The following is a 22,748-nucleotide window of genomic DNA, read 5'->3' as shown; positions in this document are numbered from 1 at the left end:
CTGATTGAGGAACAGGAAACAGGGAGTAATCAGAGCCATCGCCAAGGTTGTCTGCACTTTTCACTTTGCTGCAGCAACTTGGCCTTGAGATCTAAGTTGCAGCTTAATAACGACATGAACAGGAAGTGTGCATGCAGACAGGTATGAGGTCAGTATTTCCACGCAGCTGACTGCTTATTGTTCCCTCTAGTGTGTGTTGGGAAAATTGTTTGTTTCTCTGGAATTCATTAAACTGAAAGGTGATACTGCACGATGGACAATGACAAATGAAGATTAGCTTAATCTATTAGAGTTTGTAGTTTGTGCAAATAAGTTTTTTTCTGCCCATGTTAACTGACCAGTAAGTCGTGACCGTTCGCATTGCAAATTACTTTGACAAGCACGGTGAACTTTAGCACAAAGAAGCTGTCAGTAAAATCAGTTGGGGCGGTGGGGGGGACCTAAATGTTTTCTTTATAAGCAATTCCTGCATGTGGAGAACATGTTAAATATAGCAACACAAACAAAAACACAACGGATAATTCCTCAAATGTGAACCAGCTGTTCAGAGAGTGAATGTTCTCCCCTCTGTCTCTGCTTGTTACTTCCACACAGTGAAGAATTTGGACAAAAGCAAAATATTTTCAATATTTTACACCCAAAGCTCTGAGGAAGAGGCCGAAGCTGCATGTACGTGCATGGCATCGTTGCCAGTGTTGGACGGGTAAAAATGAAAAAAATTGGGGCTGTTGAGATCTTTTGGGCTGCCTTTTGTACCATTTGGGTGGTTTCCACCAATGAAAAGTTCGGAAAGAAATCGAGAGGAGTGGTTATTTTTCTTGTTTGTACAAAAAAAAAAAAGCCCTTTCTAAAATGAAATTAAAAAATGGACTGCTTTTATCACACTTGGGTCGGTTCTCGGCTCTGATGCAAATCTGAGCAGGCCTGGGTAGCTGCTAGCTTAGCCTAGCTCCTCTCATTTTACCGCCCCCGGCTTGATTTTCTTTGGCAGACTTCACATGCTGCCATTAGCATTTAGCTCAAAGCACTACTGCGCTTATCAGATCTGCGAGCATGGCTGTAAACTATTTTTGTTGTGGCAACTGCAAATCTGCTGATGTTAGCATTATGCTCAAGATAAGGCTAAATTGAAGTTTCACAGCACTTTAGCATGGCAACCACAGTATTGCTAATGTTAGCATTTAGCTCAAAGTAACGCTAAAGTGCAGCTTCACAGAGGTTTTGATTCTATTACGAGGGGGATTAGGCTCATTCTTGGCTCTTTTAATGCTCAAATAAAGGGAGAAAGATCAAGAGAAAAGTAACAGTCTAATACTGAGCATCAGTAAGAAGCGACAGGATACTTAATGTATGATGTCCTTTAACATCCACAAATCCATGACATCTGGGAGGACGACTGTGTAAAACAATCGAAAGCTCCAGAACAGCCCTTCTGTGCTTGGATTGTTTTGCCAACTACTGTGCGTGTGCTGTGGTAGTCACAAAAACCTTTCCTCTCAGCTAGATCTTGACCTCTGCCAAAACCAAAGTGAGACCCTGCCCTTAAATCTCTCTGCATGCAAAGAATGCACTGAGAGGTCCAAGTCAAACGAGAATCTTCCTCCTCGTGATCTACAGTTGTGCAGCTGATTGGGCTCCGTCTTTCTGCCTCAGTTTGATCCCGTCTCTAATGTCTCCTAATGCTGCAAACATGTAGTTCCAGTCGTGGTTTCTCCCTCGCACTGATCCACTTTTCTGTTTTCCTCCCTGCTCTCACATGCATGCACAGATCCAGTGCTTCTCCTCCCTCAGCTCGTGCAGCTCCACCCACCTGCCGATAAAAGCCAAACCCTCACCGGAGCTGCTGTTCAGCGTCTGTCCCAGACTCCTCAAAGCTTTGTGATACTTCCACCCCACAGCAGCAGTCGCACACACAAAGGTAAGTGATGCGTCACCACTGGCACAGCAGGATCTGATGATGTTTTGGTTGGTATGGTGCTGTGTTTATGTTTTCTGGTGCAGCATTAACATTCAGTGAAGGCTCATTAGCTCTAAAGGTTTGATTTTTAATGTTGTCTGATTGCAGTGACATATACAGGATAGCTTTTCTCTTGGAAAAAAATCATGTCTAGTTTGAATTCTTGGAACAGTGCAGAGTAATTTTCGTGATGCATTTGATTCAGAGAAGGTAAAGATCATGGAATTACACAGGCAAAACACGCAAAAAGATTATTTCCTTGACTTCCAAAATGTTTCATAAGACATCCTCCTTCACAGAACTCGCTGCTGTGAAGTCTCTGCTGACAGAAGCCTCTGCAGACAGTTTTCCAAATGCAAAGAAAATCCAAAAGAGGCACCTGGGAAGAATAACTCAGGCTTAAGCTTGTTAAAATGAATGCATGGTGCAACATCTTGACAGGATTTAGCACCAGTTAATGGAATGTCTTGACATTTTAGAGATTTTAGTTGCATGTCCTTCAGCACAGAGGGAAACTATAGACACTTTTCCATCCAGCGTGTGAGGAAGAAAAGGATTCAGGGTTCAGGTTATTGTAGTTTTAAGTATCCCACATAAATAAGAGGAAGCAGGATTAAAGTCGGGTTTTAGAAAGAGGCTTTCTGGCAGCACACAGACTCTGAGAAATGAGTCAGAGATGGAAAGTTTGGGCTTCAGGAAATCTTTTCAGGCTCCTTTTTTCTACCTATCTTGTACACGCAGAGGTGACTGTTTCTCTTTCCTTCTGAGTCAGGCTTTAAGATGGCTGTGATAATGAGAGTTAAAAACGACAAACATCTGTCCAATGCAGACTGACCAGAAATCAGCCAGATTTTTTTTGCCTGTCTGTCTTCTCAGCATAACTTGATCACAGCATATCTGCATGTGCACCTGCCAAGAAACAGTTGGAAATCCATGCTTTACATCCAACAGGGATTTATCACAATGTTCAACTTGCACAAGGTGAAGCTGTTGAATTGTCTTGTGCTGCAAGTGGGTGGAAGTGTGTCATAATAGCTGAGATAACATGAGTGCAAAAGTTGCCTGCAAGAGCATGAGTCCAGATATGTTTTGATGCGAGCAGAAATGTGGAAATGTGCCTCCAGATAATGAGCTTCACAGGCCTTTTTATGCCACTGAGAGAAACTTTGTTAGATTTTTTTGCAGCTGCTCCTAACTTTCAGCTCTTCAGTGCCATTTAAAGAGACCATGTTTTTCCTTTCCGTGAGAAAAAACTCTTAATTAGGGGGAGATGTGGTCACCTCACAAAGTTGAGGTTGTACAGTTAACTTGATGACAGTTTTTAATTACCGTAACTCTGATCGTGTAATCCTCATTGCAGTGTTGCCAAAATGTTGTTCTGGATTTTTGTCCTAAGCTGCAGCACCGTGGAAACACTGCAGATGTGAAGAGGTCAAGAAAGTTCAAATCAAGACAGTCTAGAGCTTCACAATTCTGGGTTATGTTGCAGCACATTTGGTGTGTGCCTGATTGTTCTTGATGACTTTCTGAGTAGTAGACCTACCAGACTTTCAAAGATGCACGCGTGCATTTTTGGGGGGTGTTTGTTTTGTTTTTCTATGGCTGCATGCTTTTTCTGTATTAGAGAGGAGAATTAAGAATTACTTGCTAAATATACTTGGATCTCAGGTTATGATGTGGATTTGACTGAATATAATTCTGTAAATTCCCGTTTTATGAATCTCAGCTCAATCACCAAATTATCATCTTGAGGCGCTCTAAAGATTTATCATTTTTGGGTCAAGGAATGAACACAGTTCTGTGGATCTTATGTGAACTCTGAGTTTTGGCCCCAGATATGCTCCACCACTCCAAGTTCTTGCTGTCCAGTAAAAGAAAAATGTTAGACATGTGTCTTCAAAACCAATCAGCTTGTCAGGAATTGACTACACTTGCTGTCTGCTGAATGAAACAGCTTGGTGATACTGTAAACCCTTGGCTTCAAGGCAAGAACAATTAGTGCAAACAGCAGAGCATCACTGCTCTTTCTAATAACACTCACGCAATAGATTACGACCCTTCAGAGTTTGATTACTGCACCCAAAAATATTTGCTTCAGCAATATTTTTTTCATTTTGCACAAGCTCATGATGTAAGATGAAAACCAAGATACAGCATGTGGATAAGTGAGCTTTAGAGGTACTGGTGGACCACTGGTCAGAGCCAGGCTAGCTGTTCTTCCCTATTTCCAGTCTTTATGCTAAGCTAGGCTAACCCTCTCCTGGCTGTATAGCTTTATATTTAGCGTGCAGACATGAGAGTTTCTTATCAAGAAAGCCAATAAGCGTTGATTACAGTAAATATTCTCGGCAAAGCACAATGAGCTTGCAAGCTAATGAGTGCATTTATAAGTGGATTTATTGTGCTCGGGATTCACTTACTTCCTGTTGTCACAGAGGGAGCTGGAAGCTATGAGAGAGGATGTGAATGTCTCCTATAAAGTTTTTTGTTATCCCCAGACTGTGTCGGAAAGTCTGTGCAGGGGGTAAATCAGATGCCTCTGTCAGCAGGCTGTGACTTTACATATTTGTTACTCTGTTAATGTCCCTTGACGGTACTTGCTCTCGCTGTCTCGCCCTCAGACTCCTTCACAGTTCTCACCTACTGAACAGGAAGTGTTTATGTAGCTCAGGGGGAATGTGTCCTCTGATCCCGCAGCTGCAGCCTCAGTGATTCGAGGCCATGTGTCCAGACGCTCGCCTGCTACCGTGCAGAGAGCTGCAGCCTCAGAAATGTCTCACAGTATGAAGTATAAATGAATCTCAGACTGCAGTTATGGCAGACAATTTTCTGCAAGTGATTAATCTCTCATATCAGCTGACCCATTTTCCTCTTTGTGTGCAACAAGTGACAGCTTAGTTTTAAAACACCACTCTGGAATTACAGCTTTAAATTTATTGCAAAGTATCTTATCTAAACTCCTAAGTAGACAGAGTCGTACTTCTTATTATCCCTCGTAAATACTCCACTGCAAAAACATCTGGACGGTGGGGAAAGGGAGGATCATATTTTTTCTGTGAGTGGCATATTTTACGGTGTGACTGTATAACACATTAGGCTCCCCAGGACTGTCGTCATATCCCATTACTGTCACCGGGCAGACGATGCATGCATGTTGCAGCAAGCCCGAAATGATCCCGGGCCATTTTATGATCTCAATAAATTGATATGTGCATAAAAAAGTAAAAAGTTTGCAAATGCAGAAAACTTCCATGATTGGTCATTTGTAGAAGTCTGTACATTACGTGGAGTTGCTCCGGGGAAACTCATCAAAGTGAAACTGTCAGCAATAAATCCTCTCAAAGTAACATGTAATTACCACCCAGTCATTTTTTTAATATTTGACTGCTCTCACCCTTTAAATTTCACACGTTATTACTCCCCTGGAAAGTTTCAGTTGCCCATTTGTGCCATATTTTTGACCTCCTGTGTGTTAAAACTGCAAAAGCATTCATCTTTGGATGTTGGAAATCTTCCGAGGTATTTGTGGTCAGTTTGTAACTGAGCTATTTTATGCCCTCATCAGATTCATTGGCAGCGGTGCAGGAAGAAGTGAGGTCCTTTATTCAATAGATAGAAGTACAACGATGTAAAAATACTCCATTATAAGTAAAAGTTTGCATTCAAAACCCAACTTAAAGGACAGAAGTATTATCAGCTAAATGTAATTAAGACTTAAAAGTGTTGGTTGTCCAGAAAAATGGCCCCTGTGACTGTTCTATTATTATCTATGACATGATTAGATTGTTGCATCAATGTGTGAGCTAAAGCTGCTTAAGGTGGAGCCAGTTTTAACTCCTTTATGTGCAGTTAGCCAGTTTAGTCATTCTCCAAAGGCTTTACAATGCAAATCTGAGGGCTGGTGAGATGAATATTGTGATCTGAACGAAAGAAAAAAAAGTCCTTTTTTTAAATGCTAAATATTCTGAATATCCTTTGGCCTCAAACATTGATTTAAATGAAACCATGAGATAAGTCCGGAGGGGAAATCACTGGTCATAGGAACTGCTGACAACTTGCACATTTCAAAAAAACGTGTTCGTGGAAACACCAGAACTAAAAAAAAAAAATTAAAAGGCGAAATGTGAAAAAAAAACTCTTTTATTCTTGGCTGAGGAAAGGAAACAGACTTTACACTTGCAGTCAAAGCATGAGATACATGATAGATGTGACTTGAACATCCACTGAAGCATCTCCTGAAAAAAGTAAGATATCAGATTAATGTAGTGGAGCAAAGGGTACAATACTTTCACTGAAATGTAGCAAGTAGAAATGAAAAAAGTAAAGAACAAGTATTACGGAGTTGTACTTCTGTTGTACTTTCCACCACTGTTCATTGGATAGAGTCAGAAATAGAAGAAGAGAGACAACATGTGGCCTGTTGCACAGTGTGAGCTGTGTTGTTACACGGTACACAAAATCTATTTATGCAGCTGCAAACTGGACAGAATTCCCCACTGGAGTCTGTGGTTTAAACACAGTATAAGTGGTCAGATCTGATTATTGGCCAAATATTGTTATGGCCTGTGAAAATAATCATTTACTTGTGGAGTGTCCCTTTGAGAGCTAGTGCAAATATGAGAGAGAGAGAGGGAAAAAAAAGTGGCAAAACCGCATGAAGTTCAGGCAAAAACTGGAAACGTCTGAAAAGCCTCACAAGTGTTTCCTTCCTCCTGTATACGATAGTGGAACATGTCATGTAAAATAAGCTCTCTTCACATTCAAAAATGCACTCTTCCACCCTTGTTTCCTATTGATTTTTCTTCTCTCGAAACATATGAACTGTAAAAACCTGAAGTACTTCTCAGTTCTGCGTTGCTATAAATGCTGTCCACTGACACCTGATACTCTGTTTTGACAGAACTCAAAGCTGATAGGAAAATAATTCTCCTCCGATCTCTGTCTGAAATGAAAGTTGTGGCCAGACACTGGGTGACTTGTGCTTCCCAGAGCTGGAGCAGAGGGAAAATCTGTCAATGAGCGGAGGGGAGGTGTAGGTGTAATTTCGTGCATGTTCGTATGTGTATGTCAAAGGTTAGAGGAGCAGTCAGCAAACAGCCACAGCTGCCAAGTTGAAAGTCATCCGGATGCTCCTTCCCTTTGTGCTCACTCGGTTATTTGGAGCATTAGTTTGAAATGTGTTACCACCTTAAAAATGAGGCTAAAGGTCGGCTGACCCCTTGTCCAGTTTGAGGCTGGAGTCGCCTTCGGAGGCCTTCAGTCCGCAAAGAGATTGAGTAGGTGTGAAGGAATGCTGAAAAAAAGCAAAATCGATTGGAGAGGAACTTGAGCGGGGGGAGCAGACGTGCACTTTTTGCTTCATTTTTCAACTTGCGACAAGAAAACTCAGTGATACTCTCCTCCCATCAAGATAAGTGGGGGGAGACAGAAATGTTCCTTGATGATTGAGGTGGGATAAATCACCTGCTCAGAGACAGAAAGGGCAGCGAATGCAGGGAAGAAAAACAGCTTCAGGTCCAGAATGTGCTCGAAATATGACTTGTGGTTTGTGAGAATAATGCACTGAGAGACTGTTGTTGCCCTGCGGGTTGCACTGCAGATGGAAAATGGCAGACGTGATGCACAAAACCAATGTCCAGTATTAATTACACACAAAATAAATCTGATTGTGCAAAATTGTTTAAATCAGCCAGCAAACACAGTCTTTGTCAGGATAATTTGCTGTTTTCTTGCCAATCGAAGCACATTTAGTTCTCCACCCAGTCCGTGGAAAACACCAGTACACAAGACAGACTGATTGGAGTATTGATGGGTTGACAAATCCAATTAAAAAATGGAGTTTGGTGCCCTCTATTGAACCTGTAGCCTCACTGCTGGCTTTGTTTGCAGTGTGATTTTCTTTCTTTGAATTTTGCTGTCAAAATATAACAGTTTTGAAAAGTGATTACTTTGCATCAACTCCAAAAATGCATGTACAGTAAACCATTTTATACTGTATATTTAGGGAAGAAGCAGGGCTAAAAGTGATGTTTTAAAAAATGCTTGAACCAGACTCCAAATATTTTTCATTCTGTATCATATTCTTTTTTTAAAAAAGTGTTAAATCATCACATTTAAAGAGCTGGAAGCAGAACTTTTGGGGTTTCTTTTATTGAAAGTTTCATCAAAATTGGCAATTAAATGGATTGCTTTTACCTCAAAGCATGAGGCATCTCTTGTGACTCTTGCTGATGCAGAAACTCCATACAGATGTTCGCGCAAGAGAATCAGAGCAGAGGTGAAGTGTTTTTCTTAGAAAGGTTAGGCAATAACAGCAACAACTCACACACACATGCATGCAAATAGTCACACACACACACACACACACACACACACACACACACATACACACAGGTGCATTCCCCAGATGCTGTCTTGGCGTTTATGCTACCTTCTGTCAGCTGATCGTTGCATTACTGTGTGTGTATGAAGTTTTTCGCAGTGCGCTGACACAACATTTTTTTTGCATTGTTTTGAAGGTACTGCTGTCAGAAATGTTAAGAGAGGTCATTTTTTGAAAAGGACACCAAATATCAAATCTATAGTGTTGTAGCAGCAGTTGATAAAGAAGACTAGTGTAGTATGTATGCAATTAAAGAGAACAACATCTGTATTGTTCTTGGGTTTGCTGCAGCTCAGGTGATACAGCGAGTCAGCCAGTGATTGTGGGGATTGTGGTTGGTGGTTCAGTCACATTGCTGTTAGGCCCAAACGGCAATGTGTATGGGAAGAAGGCAATCTGATCAAAAGCATATGTAATGCATTATTAATGTAATGCAATATTTGCGTGTAATACAAAGCAGAAGTTGCATTTCAACAAGTTTTTCTTTTATACTGAAAACAGAGCGGCATTGATCAAAGTTTCCATGAGAACATTTTCCTCTCCAGCTCGAAAGTGGAGTAATTTCACTCATTGAAACCTAACTCAGTACATATACTCATGCACTGTATTTTTATTCATGTTGAAGCACTTGAGTGTTTCCATTTTCTGCTGCTCCACTCCATGTACTTGATAACTTGACGTACCTTGCAGATTCAAATGAATAATGCAAAACATAATCAACAAATAATGTTAGATATTAACTTGGTTAAAGATAAAACCTCATTGATCCCTTGGTGAAAGTAATATGATACCCGGCAGCAATCATCTCCACCTTCACAGCTGCGACATTAAAGTGGTGACAGTCATGTAACATACATCATCCTGAAAGTATTCTGAGAGTTATTTTACTTTTTGTACATTAAGTATCTTTTGATGCTAATACTTTTGTAGTTCTCCACTGTAGTATTGCTGCTTTTCCTTAAGTAGAGGGTCTGAGTACTTCTTCCACCACTGCTGATTACAATAAATGTGCTATTTTCATAATGTGCACAAAATGCTTTATCATAATTAAAATCTGTGTCATTTTCATCCTTAAATTAGCAAACGAGCAAACATCATCTCTCTCCCTTATGGTGCTTCACTACTCGGCTAGCCAGTTATGGGAGCTGTTCAACCATCCACAACAGCAGTAACATTAGCTGCAAAGCTAATGTTAGCTCGCAAGAAATTAAGGTCATTTCACTCTAAGAGCAGTTACTTTTTCATATAATTGGACTCAAATTGTAAATGTTATGTAAAAATGGTTTGTAATTTGAGGTGAGGTGATGATTTAAATCAGAAACAGCATTTTTGAGGAATGCCTTGAATATGAAATGCTGAAATTGTTGTGTTTTGTCCTTAAAAACATTGCAAAAAAGGGTTCATGTGGAATCGTACACACAATGCAATTTGTCTGCATGTAAGTCATTGTAGCATGCTTCAGGGTGTCTTCACGTGGACGTGATGACAGTTTTTCCTGCAGTGGTCTCCTTGTAAAAGAAAGACCCTCTGCAATCTGTTTAAAACACAAAAAGCAGGCCTGACCACAAGCAATTCAGACTGGCACCCGTGTCTATAAGCAATGACATGCCTCTGTTCCTCGTTGTTTGTTGATCGAACGGTCGAGTCCCCCATCTGGAATCGGTCAGGAGAGGAACACAGAGGAGAAATGGAAATTTGATTACTTCCAAAGCCAAGCTGGAGGTGATAAAAGACTTGTGGCTCATGACCAATAAGAGCCGGCCGTGGTTTAAGTGTTGGCAACAAGGTTCAGAGGAAACAGCATCCGCTGTGGGGCAGGCAATCTTTGGAGCATGGGATTGTCATCAAGCGAGAGGGGTGGAGGTGTCTGCAGAGTTTTCGGCAAACTTGAGTTCATGCACAAGATGAAAGACTTCAAACAAGTCATCTGAAAGATGAATCCTGTTTGGTCTTTGTTGTTGATGTGAGGAGCACACAGTGCTACAAGTGAAGATATGTATTGCTCAGTCACATGTACAGTCGGATATATGGGACTGTGCTTCTTCAGTAACATGGTGCAACAGAAATTGGTGTTTTCTTCAACGTAACGATGAAAGGAAAAATAAGGTTTTTTTTTTTCATCATCATGTCTCAGCCGGTCGCATACAGTGATTGTCTCTCTTGTTCGGGCAGTGGATATGTGGTCTCACAGCAACGGTCATTTACTGTGTCAGATTGAAAAGACATATAAGGTTCAGTGTGATAGTTTTGATGAGTGGGGTTTGTAGCAGTAAGTACATGTGAAGGAGAAGTCTGTAAAAACGGACCCGAGTCTGCTGTTTCTACTTATGTAAAACTGGTAAATCCTGATATTTTGGCTGCATTTCTAGACAACAATCTAAGACGAGTCCGTTTACATTTGCAGCTTTCGTCAGATGACTTGCACAGATCTCTGGTCAGTCTCCAACGCCATGTGAATGCATAAATGTCAGTCCCCCGATGATACCCCAGACTAAACTCTGCAGTTTGTAAATTCTGCTGAGAGCTATTTTGTCAGAAAGATTGGCTTTGCCGTGAAATGACTTTTTGGCTTTTACTTTAAATAGCTCAATAAATCTTGTATGTTTGCTGATCAATGAAGTATAATTGAAAGCTCATGGTTGTGCTGGAAAATGCTGTTCCTGGAAATTACCTGTTAAACCTCCTAAACAGTTACAGTATTGAACCACCTGACCCCAAGCAACTACATGAGCCTGTGTGATGGAAAACAGAAACAAACCGGAACAGGATGACTTTATTTGTTGAAACGTTTGCCATTCAGGCAACTCAATGCTAAACATACAAACGGTGTAATGTCCTTAGAATTCAATACGTTCCCTAGTTTCAGTCTGTGGTCCAGACACGGTTTCTCTGATTGTTTTCACTGCGCGAAATTCAAAAGATGACTGATGATATGGACTTTCTGCAATCAGAGGCTCTCCCTTCAAAGTAATTGGTAGCTGCATTGGCATAAACAGCATATTTGCTTTCACATGTGAGAAGCATAGTGTTCCAATGGAAATATTAAAGTACAAATACCATGAAATTGATCCAGTTGTTCAGCCGCTGTTAACCAAAAACAAACGCCATGTTTGTGTGTTTGATATCGGAGCCAAGCTGAGATTCTTCATTGGCAGCAGGAAGCAATAACACAAGTACGAATGTTCAGACAACTTGTGGTGCTGTTGTTACTTTATTATTCCTTTTTATTTTCCCAAGGCTCCATGCGCAAAACTCTAAAATTTCTGCGGTAACCATCAAGACTAACGTCTGAAGACAAGGATACAGAGCTGAAATTACAGACAGTGAAGACAAAATCTTTTAGTGATTTTCGTAGAACGATGCAAAATGGAAATTGAATACAATGACAGAACATTTCAAGTCACTCAGAAAGACCTGTTAATCACCAAATTAAATTCCAGTAAAATTCACAGGAAGTAGTTGCACTAAAATACTGATACGCTTATCTGACTCACCTTCATGTTTTACCACCCGTCAGTGTTTCCGCCCCGGGTTTTGCCTCTCAGGCTGCATACAGATGTAGTAAAGGTTGTCCGGGCTGTACTGCAGAGATTGTTTGATTATATTTTTGTGTATACCTCCTTGAAAGAGGCTAAAGTTGGGCATCAGTCAGCACAATGCCCTTTGTAAACATTTACATTACAAAGGTTTACATATTGTCACATTTTTTGTTATATTGTAGTTTGCTGACCGTTTTTATTGTTTTGCTGTGTTGCTTGTTTTTACTGTTATTATTGCCTTTATTTCTATTGTTGCCTGTACTGTGCACTTTCAGATTTGTATTCAAATGTAAAGTGCGTTATAAATAAAATCTATTATTATTATTATTATTATTACAATCCAATAACTGAAAATCGAAAAGTTAAACATTTTCTCACAGCAAAACCAAAGAAGAAACATGGACCTCCCTCCAGCACAGACCCAGTGGTTCATGCTGTCCTTAACCCTTAACCACGTGTCTTTCAGACATGAGACAGATGAAGCTCTGCCAAAAGCTGCATCTAACTTCCTAAGAGAGCTCTGTTACTCGTGCAGCTCGTCCAGTAAATGGAGGAGGATGTGTTTTTGTCTGCTGCGTCTCTGTGAGCCCTGAAGCCTGATGTATCCTTGGAGGGTGGAGGGAACACGTGTTTCAAAGCAGCGGTCTGTCCGCTTTGTGTTTTGCTGACTTACTGTTTTATGGAGGTTGTCTCGTTTCCTCGCCAAGCATATGTTCCTTTTTTGTCTGCAGAGAATAGGAACCACTGCGGGAGTACAAGCAGTTTTGACTTGAGCCATGATCAGTTCAGCATCCCCCATGTGTCAACTCATGTTCAATTTAGAAGATCAGTACTTGATGATCAATCCCTTGCTAGTGTCATATCTAAAAAAGATGTTTAACAAGTTTGCTCCAGCGCTCGGGTTGATAAACAACAACATAAAAAAAAAAAAAAACTTAGTCTGTATGTGGCATTGAAACACTGACAAGCTGTTTTCAATGAAGCTTTTCATCTTTCATCTTTTCATCGTCCCATTTTCTCTACAAAACATTCATTAGAAATGTAGATGCGCCCTTTTACTTGACAAATTTTTATCCTTTTGCTAATTCCCCCCAGATGTTTTGTCCTTTTTGCAGCCAGTCACTTTACATTTCAATAATAATCCTCTTAATGGATCCTTAATTCCTGCTTTTGTGTAACAGCAAGTCAGTTTATTTTCAGTTGTGGCGAAACTATCATCAGGATGATTGTCCACTTAGCTTCCTATTTGTCACTGCTATGTGTTTGTTTCCCCGTAAGAGAAAAAACATCAGCATTTCAGCCAGTCAGCCTTCATCACAGCATTAATGCGTGAGTGGCAGCAGTGAGCTCTCATGGAAAGGACAAATTAAGCAATCAACAGTGCCCCTTGCAAGAAGAGGTCAGACAGACAGAGAAGACAAAAACCTGTACATGTATAAGGAGGTAAGGCAGAATGTATACTGTATAGAAATATATATAAAGAGAAAAGAATGTATTATAGAGAAATAATAGAGGAATTTTACATTAAGCAGAAACGTATGGGACTACTGCTTTAAAATATATACTATGATATAATGTAAGTGCATTATGGCACACACATTCTGTATGTGTTGCTGGCAACCTAACATTAAAAAGTTAAAAAAAAATACGCTCATTTTCATGAATATCAGTCCATGCTGTCATGTTAATGTTAATACTCTGCTGCTGTGGTCATGAAGTTGATGAGCAGTGAGACAGATCAGAGGTCAGTCACAGCGGCACAGTGTTTGCAGGCTCTGTCCATGGTGCTGGATCTATACGTTGTGTATGGCATGTTTTACATTGGGACTCCTCTGAATTCAGTCAGATGGGCACGATGAATAAAAGACAGGGGATTTAAAATGATTATGACGTGAGAATCTTTATTTTTAAATGCATGTTTACTGTATATACTGAATATACACTTGTTGTGATGTGTGACACTGAAATGTTATGACTGTAAGGAAGTGTGAGTAAGATATATATGTATATTTTCACATTTCCATTCTCACTTTCAAATAATTTTCATTTTATATTTAGGTATGTACTTATTATGATTAGTTTAGATAAGTTTTTATGATTTTACTGTTCCGTTACTTTTGTTTTTGAATACCCCCGTCCCTACATTCCTCAAGGAAAGGTGTGTCTCGGCATAACTGTATCAAGGCCAAAATATGTCTACCAGGTGGAGATGGCAGCTGAGTGTTACAAACCCCAGGCCTCTGCGAAAGGTCACCACCTGACATTCATCGAACCTGACATTCATATTTTCGCAGGGCCCAGCAGGACTGCAGCTCACACCTGGCTGGATCTCGTGCACGGCCGTCGTCCCACTCATGCCTTGGAAAAAACCCAGAAGGGCAGCGTAGAGTGAGGGGAAGTAGAGGAGAAAGCAGACGAAGGAGGCGCAGCGACGACCTTCAGGTTGAGAGGAGGAAAAATCTGACAGTAAGCGAGAGAGAGAGGCTGTGAACTGATGACATGCACAAAAAACAAACCAAATTAAATGTGAATATCAAAATGTACAAAATGTGAAAAATGTTATAAGAATGTTATAAGCAGCATTATTCTGTACAATACAGACTCCAGGGAACAATTGGGATATTGTAACTCCAATCAGTGAAGCATAATTATCACTTTTCCATTGAAATGTATTAATTTAAGTAGGCACCAATAGGAGTTGATAGTAAACTGGATAAAAGGCAACAACATGACAAAAGTGCAGTAAAAATGTATTTTATATTTAACTTTTAGTGTTGTAAATTTAAAGCTCTAAACTTAGAAATGCTGCGTTCACCAACCAAACTCTGTACAATTTTCTGAGTATTTAACAAAATCATTTTTAAGCAAATGTAATATCCCTGCAATATGATCTGAATCTCAGAATGTTCGAAGCTATTTTTAAAATTGAATCTAAAAGAAGAAGCATCTTTTAACTCATCATGATTTGATTAAAAGTGCCAAATTCCTCCCAAAAATCGCACATGAGCAATGTGTCTTCAGTGGTAACTACAGCCCTGTTTCTTATGATCATTTAGCACTTTTTCACCACAGCATTCACCTTCCCATGTCTGCTTTTTGTCGCACACTTTGATACATATTTGTAACTGATTGTGCAGATGAGCCACACAGGTTAAGGAATGGTGCTAAAAATATTCCACAGTTAACACATTCAGCTTGACGCGACTTATCTTGCTGGTTTTTACATAATTGCTCAGAAAAATGTCTGCAAGTCTCATTTCCTTTATTTCAGCTCCGCAAAAACTTTGATCTCTGTGGGACTATTTGAGGACACATAAATACCACAGTGGAAGAAAACATACATTCACCCATCAGCGTTTATTTTCACACTGTGCTCTTGGCAGCACGTAACAAATCTCTTTAGCTCAGACATGTTTAAAGGATTAAGGATTATATTCAAAAGTAACCACGTCCTTGTGGGGCCTCTTAATTAGAATATATGTTTTAGCGGCATGTGCTCTGTGTAATTCTCTTCAAGGATATGAGACTCCGAGGCTTTAACACAGTATGTTTGAATAGATGTGTAAACAAAGGGAAGGAAGGAGGAGAGGGAGATCGCCCAAAGTCAGCCAGCGGAGGGTTTTTGTTTCTTTTCTGGTTTGACCACAGTGGGTTTCTTAAGACCTGGTGTGTTGGCTTTTGAAACCATTTCTTGACTCGCCTGCGAGATGGAAGAGCACAGCCTGCTGGTCGCGGACTCACATGACTCCACGACCAGCTGATTCTCTGCTTTGATGGCAGAGTTTGAGGGAATTTCATTACATCAGGCACAAACCTCCACTTGAACTCAGGGATGAACTGATTAGAGTATTGCTCAAAGGTCAAAGGTCACTGCGACCCAAGGACTCATGAAATCATATGCCAATAACAAGAAACTTTCACAGAAATTTCACAATAGATAAAGTGATGACATGATGGCATTTTATATCCAGAAGGTCAAAGGTCAGCTTCACTGTGACATCACAATGTTCTGCAGAAACACTTTTCTGCTCATTATTCAACTCCAGAACTCAGGAACACAAGGCAGATTGTGACCATATTTCACATTTGGTCAGATGCAGAATTGGTGACACTAATCTTTGGCGTCCACCTTGAAACTGTGCTGATTGTATCAGTCTTTTGAAGATGTGTGTGAAGAATCCAGTTTGTAGCTTCTTTGCAGCAACATCCGAATTTGCAGCATTCACTGATCCGACAGCAATGTAGGCTAGCTGCAGGCTAGCACAACAAAATGGTTGACACAGAGGCCAGCAGTGAATACCAAATAGTGAGTAATACATCGTCAAAGGCCAAGTCGGACATTTGAGGGAAATTTGGTGTGATCAGGCGGACACGGAGGCTATAACCCAGTTATGGTATAATTTGTGTGCCTGGACATCAGACCATTTCTAAGTGTGTGTGTTGATTGATTAAGCTGACTGGCACAGGGCTCATCCAGAGAAAATTACTCCTCCTGGCTGGATTTTTAACTCAAGAACGGAGAACCCAGCTTAAACCAGAGACTGTGGATGTGCAGTGTTTTCTGCACAGCAACCTCAAGAGCAATAAAGTCAAGTCAAAGTCAAAGTCAGCTTTATTGTCAATTCTGCAGTATGTACAGGACAAACAGAGAATCGAAATTGCTTTACTCTTCAACCCTTTTGTGACAGGACATATATTAAAAAAAAGAGATAAATAAAAACTGTACAATCTAAATAAAAACTGTACAAACTAAGTAAGTAAAAAACTGTACAATCTAAATAAAAACTGTACAAACTAAGTAAAAACTGCGCAAATGTCAGCATAGTGAGTAGCAACTTAGTTTGTTTCAGCCAAATAAGCTACGCTTAGTTAGGATTTAAATGTTTTTCAAGTAAAGGTAAAACACTTTAAAATGAATGACTGTGTAGCCTGTGTGTTGATCATAGATCAGCAAATTCAGTATCCTGGAGTACCCCTTTAAATACGCTGCTATGCTAACGAGCACATGCACTAACAGTTAATCAGTATCACACAGTGAGGAAAATGCAGAGACCCAGACTAAACATTGAAAACCTCTGATAGCATTTCGGCCAAAATACAAATTGCAGAAGAACACAAAAAAACTCAAATTACATCAAATGTGAGTGCTAATGAGTTGCAAACAGACCTATCTGCAGACACTGTTACATTTCTGCTTATGTTCCTCTCCACTGCAGAAAATGGAGGCTGTACCCCTCCGTTCTTTTCGTCTACTCATCACAGTGTTCCAGCTGTGTTTATTACGTCTGGCCAATGGAGGGGCGTATTATGGACATAAGCAGCCGCCTCAACAGCACCAGCCCCTGCCACAGTACAATGACGGGTATCCTCAGCAGCAGTTTATGGGGAACGAGATGCCACACCTGCCTTATGGCAAAGAAGTGCCATTACTGCCTCAGTATGGCAAAGAGCTTCCTCAGCTGCCTTTGCAAATTGGCAAAGAGAGGCCACTGACTGATAGCAAAGGTGAGGTCAGCTAGTAAGTGGAGAATTCCTCTCAATTGGTCCATGTTGGTTTAATTATGTTGTCATTATTCTCTTTGCTTGTTTTGTTTTTGTATTTAGCATGTTTGTTAAGTTATGAAGTTCTTTATTGTATTCAAGCCTTCAAACCTGCTGTTTGTTATTTCATCAGAAAGATGGTGGTAGAAAGTTTAATTTGCTTTTTTTACTTAATGAGATAAAGCAGGTTATATTGCTACACTTTATTAGTGTTGTTTAGAATCATTTACATAAATTATACCACGTATTGCACAAGAAAAATCAGTTTTTAGCTGTCACTTAATATTTGCCAGATACATAATTTAGCTAAGATATAATTCACCCTTAGCTGAAGTCAAAGAAACTTTTGATCAGTGAATTGACTGACCAGTTAACACTTCTGTCAAGAGGAAACTTCCCTTAAAGGTGATGTGAAACTTACAAATTGCGAACTGCAGTACTCTTTGCAAGACTAGTTAAGGGTCAACTGAAATTAAGAACCAGTTTCATCATTGTTGCGTTTTACATTTAATTAAATGTTTGTGACAACTCACCAGTGGCCTTGATACACCCTCACAAAACCTGCTAACACAAATACAGGATCTCAGATCATATCAGGACAGTTTGTGATTGATGTATTTTCTGGATTAGTGTTGATTGATTTAGTGAATATTCACCTCTATCGACCAAATGTTCCCTTTTTTTTGACAGGACAAACATTCCCCAGAGGGGCTAAAGGTCCACCTCCCCCTGTTCCTGGTGGAGAGGGTCTAAGAGAGGGACCACAAGGAGTTCAGGGCCCCCCAGGACCAACTGGACCACCAGGACCACAAGGCCCATCTGGGCTTCCAGGCCAGGGGTTGCCAGGTTTCCCAGGAAAGCCAGGGCCTACTGGTCCTCAGGGCTACCCAGGAATTGGAAAACCTGGCATGCCAGGATTGCCAGGAAAACCTGGAGGACCTGGATTACCAGGACCAAAAGGTGACCTTGGTCCTAGTGGTGGTGAGGGATCAACTGGACTTCCTGGACCTCCAGGGCTCCCAGGTCCCCCTGGACTCCCTGGGATTTCAAAACTAGGAGTTCAGGGGCTGCCTGGACAGGTAGGTCCTCCAGGGGAGCCTGGCCAAAAGGGTCTTCCTGGGCTTCCTGGTCCTTTAGGGCCCAAGGGAGAGAAAGGACTCGGTACACCCGGTTTACCAGGTTTAAAAGGACCGAGTGGACCATCAGGTCTACCTGGAAATGTGGGCCTCCCTGGGGTTGGTAAACCTGGCCTGAATGGTCTCCCTGGACAGCCAGGGATATCAGGAAAACCTGGTCCTTCTGGAGAGCCAGGACTGGCAGGGCCACCTGGTGAAAGAGGCCAACCAGGACCACCAGGCTTACCAGGAATTGGGAAACCAGGAAAAGATGGTTTGAGAGGGCAACCAGGGCTCTCTGGGGGGAAAGGGGAACCAGGTCCTCCTGGTTTACCAGGGGGTCCAGGCTTGCCAGGCTATGGTAAACCAGGATTTCCAGGGCCTAAGGGTCACAAGGGACATGCTGGTCTCCCTGGACCTCCGGGCCTAAAAGGTGATAAAGGTCACGGAGGTCTTCCCGGAGTCATTGGTCCCACTGGTTTTAGTGGTATGCCTGGCCCACCAGGTCCAATAGGACCTCCTGGTAGTCTTGGCTTCCCAGGGCAAAAGGGAGAGGATGGTGTCGGGGGACCAAAAGGATATCCGGGAATGAAGGGTGACATAGGGCCTCCAGGTCTTCCAGGGCAGCCGGGTTTATCAGGAGCGAGTGGACTACCAGGACCAAGAGGTTTTCAAGGGCCCATTGGCCCCAAAGGAGGACCTGGTTTTAGGGGTTCACCTGGTGCCCCTGGTGTTGGAGGACTACCTGGACCAAGAGGAGAGGAGGGACAACCTGGAGAGAAAGGCCACCAGGGTCCACAGGGTATTCCAGGACTTACGGGACCAGGGGGACCAATCGGACCTCCTGGGCTGCCAGGGCAAAAAGGCGAAACAGGCCTGCCTGGTAAACCTGGCTATCCTGGTGAGGGAAAGCCAGGCTTTCCTGGTCATATTGGTCCTCAAGGTAACCCTGGCCCTAGTGGGCCTGCTGGACTTCCAGGGCAACCAGGACTACCTGGACCCCCAGGTCCTCCAGGACTACCTGCTACACCTCCAGACCTCGGACAGATCCTCCCGGTGAGCGGCCCATACAACGGCCAAAAACAAGTTCACAAGAAGAATGGAGGTGACATTGGTGGAAATGGGCTGGAGATGCCTGCGTTCACAGCTAAGCTCACAAATCCATTCCCTCCTGTTGGCTCTCCTGTCATCTTTGACAAACTGCTGCACAATGGCAATCAGAACTACAATCCCCAAAACGGTATTTTCACCTGTAGCATACCAGGGATCTACTATTTTGCTTACCACGTCCACTGCAAAGGAGGCAATGTGTGGGTGGCACTGATGAAGAACAATGAGCCAGTCATGTACACATATGATGAATACAAAAAAGGCTTGCTCGATCAGGCATCGGGCAGTGCTGTACTGCCGTTACGACAAGGAGACACTGTGCACATACAGCTGCCATCTGACCAGGCTGCAGGACTTTATGCTGGTCAGTATGTCCACTCAACATTTTCTGGATACTTATTGTACCCAATGTAAGAAATGTGTATAAACAAAGCAACAATAATGACATATTGATGGTAAATTTTACCATGTCTGTGGTAAAACTTTAGATACAATTTAGGTCAAGTTAAATGGTTTACAATGAATGGTGGACAAGTGATCTTATTTCAATCTAGAGTAGCAAAATGCTTTATTGAATGATTGTTTGCATTACATGCGTAATGCAATGACAGACATAAGTGGAGTCTCAGTCATTGGCTATGATATATAAGTTTCAGTAAAGTTTCTTGTGATTGTTCTGGGTTGTGGAGAGCAGAGATTTAAAAAAAAAAAAAGTACGACGAAATATCTCAGTTGTCACGGTTCTTGTATGTTTACATTTATTACATTTAATCTTATATCCATCCACATACAATATATCGTGACATGGCTGCAATAATTCCTGGAACAATGAATCTTTATGTTGCAGGGTTGTATTCACTTTTCACTGTTTGTTTTGGGGTTTTTTTAGCTTGACAGTTCTATACTGTGTACTGGGCACATAAGAACATATTAGTTTCATTGTACAATGCATTTACTCATGACCATCAGAACATAATGTTTGTTTATGTATTTGGGGTCATCATACAGTTATTAAGTTATTGTTAGTCTTATTTTATGAAAATGCAGCTTTTTTACACAACAAGATCATCATACATTTTTTAAATATTCAGCGAACAGTAAAGTAAATATTTGGGTGACTTTGTAAAACCTATTTTCATTTTTTTTATCTCAGTCACGAACAGAACATAAAAAATACTTTGCAGTTTTTCCCACAATTTGGCAGTTGATCTATCTTTTGACTCTTTGCTTTTGACCATGTCAAAGTTTGAGTTTTCTTGTTTTGTTTGTAATAAATATGAATTCTTTGAAAGGTTTTTGTCAGTTTTCTCTGTAATTTATTTGTTTGACTACTGATTACTTGGGATTATGTTGATTTCTGTGTGTTGACAGTAAATGACGGAATTCATTCCGAAATGCAGAACTCAACGTACGCAAATATTCACAAATATTTGAAAAAATGTTCACGCCCATACCCATTCATAACACCACTTGCCAGTTTCTTAAATTTATGTGGATGTGCAATTGTGTTTTTGTCTCTTTTTTTTTTTTTTTTTGCTTTACTTTGGACAATGGTGCACAGCATTAAATGGGAAATTGTGCCGAAAGTATGTGAATTTGATCTTGTTGCTTTGATTGGTAAGATCAGGGTTGAATAAAGAAATAGAAATATTTGCCTCGACTTGATTTTCATTAGCGTCACACTTATTAACTATATTTTTCTCTTGCATACGATGGACATTATCCCATCAGGAATGACTTATTATAGTTTTTTCACGAATATTTTGATGCATTATTGGAAAGAACAGAACCATTTTTGATGATGGGTGACCCAAGCAGCATGATTGTGTAACTATTTGCAAAACAGCAAATTTATGATCTTACAACTTTTCATACACTCAACAAAAGCACAATCTGGTTTCGAAAGCAAAACGTCTGTGATAAAAACTAAAGACTGCAAAATGAAAACTAGTATCTTTTTCAACAGAATGTATCAAATCAGTTCAGACCTGCAGTCATTTATCAGTTCTACTCCATTTCTTGCCTTTCATTTACATCAGGCTACATCACACACAATGGTCTCACTGTCAAAATTGGTGGAGATTGACTGGAGAGGCCCACCTGAACATGAATTTGACATTGTGCGTGTGTGTGTGCGTGCGTGTGTGTGCGTGTGTGTGAGAGAGAGAGAGTGAGTGAGAGAGAGAGAGAGAGAGAGAGAGGGAGGGAGGGAGGGAGGGAGTGTGAGAGAGTCTGACCAATCAGAGTTCGAGGTGTCATCAGTTACTTCCTGTCACTCCGTTCCTCCTCCCTTGAATGGGACTAGCTGCTCGCAGCTGTCCCCCTGTCAACCGGCGTGTTTAATGCTTCTCAGGAACAGCAAATAAAAGTAAGTGACATCATTCATCTCTTAAATGTTTTAACTAACGTTAGCTGACAGTTTAGCAACGTAGCTTCTCATTTATCTCAAGCCACAGTAACCAAGTAGCCGCCACTCCATCTGTATGACAGTTGCTAGCATATCGCTAGCATTAGCTTGTTAGCGCAGCTCTCGGCTGCCTTTTGCCGTGCTTAAACTTAACTAGTTAACTTGACAACTAGAATAACAGTACCCAAAGTAAAATGAAGCTGAATGAAGCTAGTCGAGTAGACCTGGCAAGTGTGATTAAAATCCAGGCATCTGCTAAAGTCTACCCGTGCTAACGTGGCAATGCTAACAAATAACTACTGAATGAATGGTTGCAGCTGTGAAGCTCACAGAGGTGCAACGTAACCAAGCACGTTTAATCAAGCACCAATTTGAGGAACTTGCACTTTGCTTCAGTCTTTTGTTTCCATGCCACTTTGTTCTTCAGCTCCACTGAATTTAAGAAGGAAATATTGTACTTTTTACTTCACGACATTTATCTGACAGTTTCACAGTTACTCGTTTCTTGACAAATTAACGCTCAAAATATACCAAGAACTTATAGAACATGATGATTTGCTCAGAATCAAACCTCCCAACAGCAAAGACAAGCACAGCTGACAAGATTAGTCCATAAATTCGTCAGCAAATTGACAGAAAATGAATGTATTGTGCATGAATATTAGAATATATAATATCATTTATGCCAACATACGAT

General features: G+C 40.9%; 1 protein-coding gene across 1 annotated transcript; it reads left to right on the top strand.

Moving 5' to 3' along the window:
* Nucleotides 1-1,789: 1,789 nt before the first annotated feature.
* Nucleotides 1,790-21,183, top strand: LOC121627184 (collagen alpha-1(VIII) chain-like). Its single transcript, XM_041965918.1, has 4 exons — nucleotides 1,790-1,918; nucleotides 14,173-14,344; nucleotides 17,095-17,383; nucleotides 18,110-21,183. Exons 3-4 carry the CDS (start codon nucleotides 17,098-17,100, stop codon nucleotides 20,056-20,058), a joined length of 2,235 nt encoding a protein of 744 aa, XP_041821852.1. The 5' UTR covers nucleotides 1,790-1,918; nucleotides 14,173-14,344; nucleotides 17,095-17,097; the 3' UTR covers nucleotides 20,059-21,183.
* The last annotated feature ends 1,565 nt before the right edge of the window (nucleotides 21,184-22,748 follow it).

Source organism: Chelmon rostratus, chromosome 24 (assembly GCF_017976325.1).
Source record: "Chelmon rostratus isolate fCheRos1 chromosome 24, fCheRos1.pri, whole genome shotgun sequence".
Taxonomy (NCBI): domain Eukaryota; kingdom Metazoa; phylum Chordata; class Actinopteri; order Chaetodontiformes; family Chaetodontidae; genus Chelmon; species Chelmon rostratus.
The sequence above is the reverse complement of the archived record's forward strand: the minus strand, read 5'-3'. Positions and strand labels throughout refer to the sequence as shown.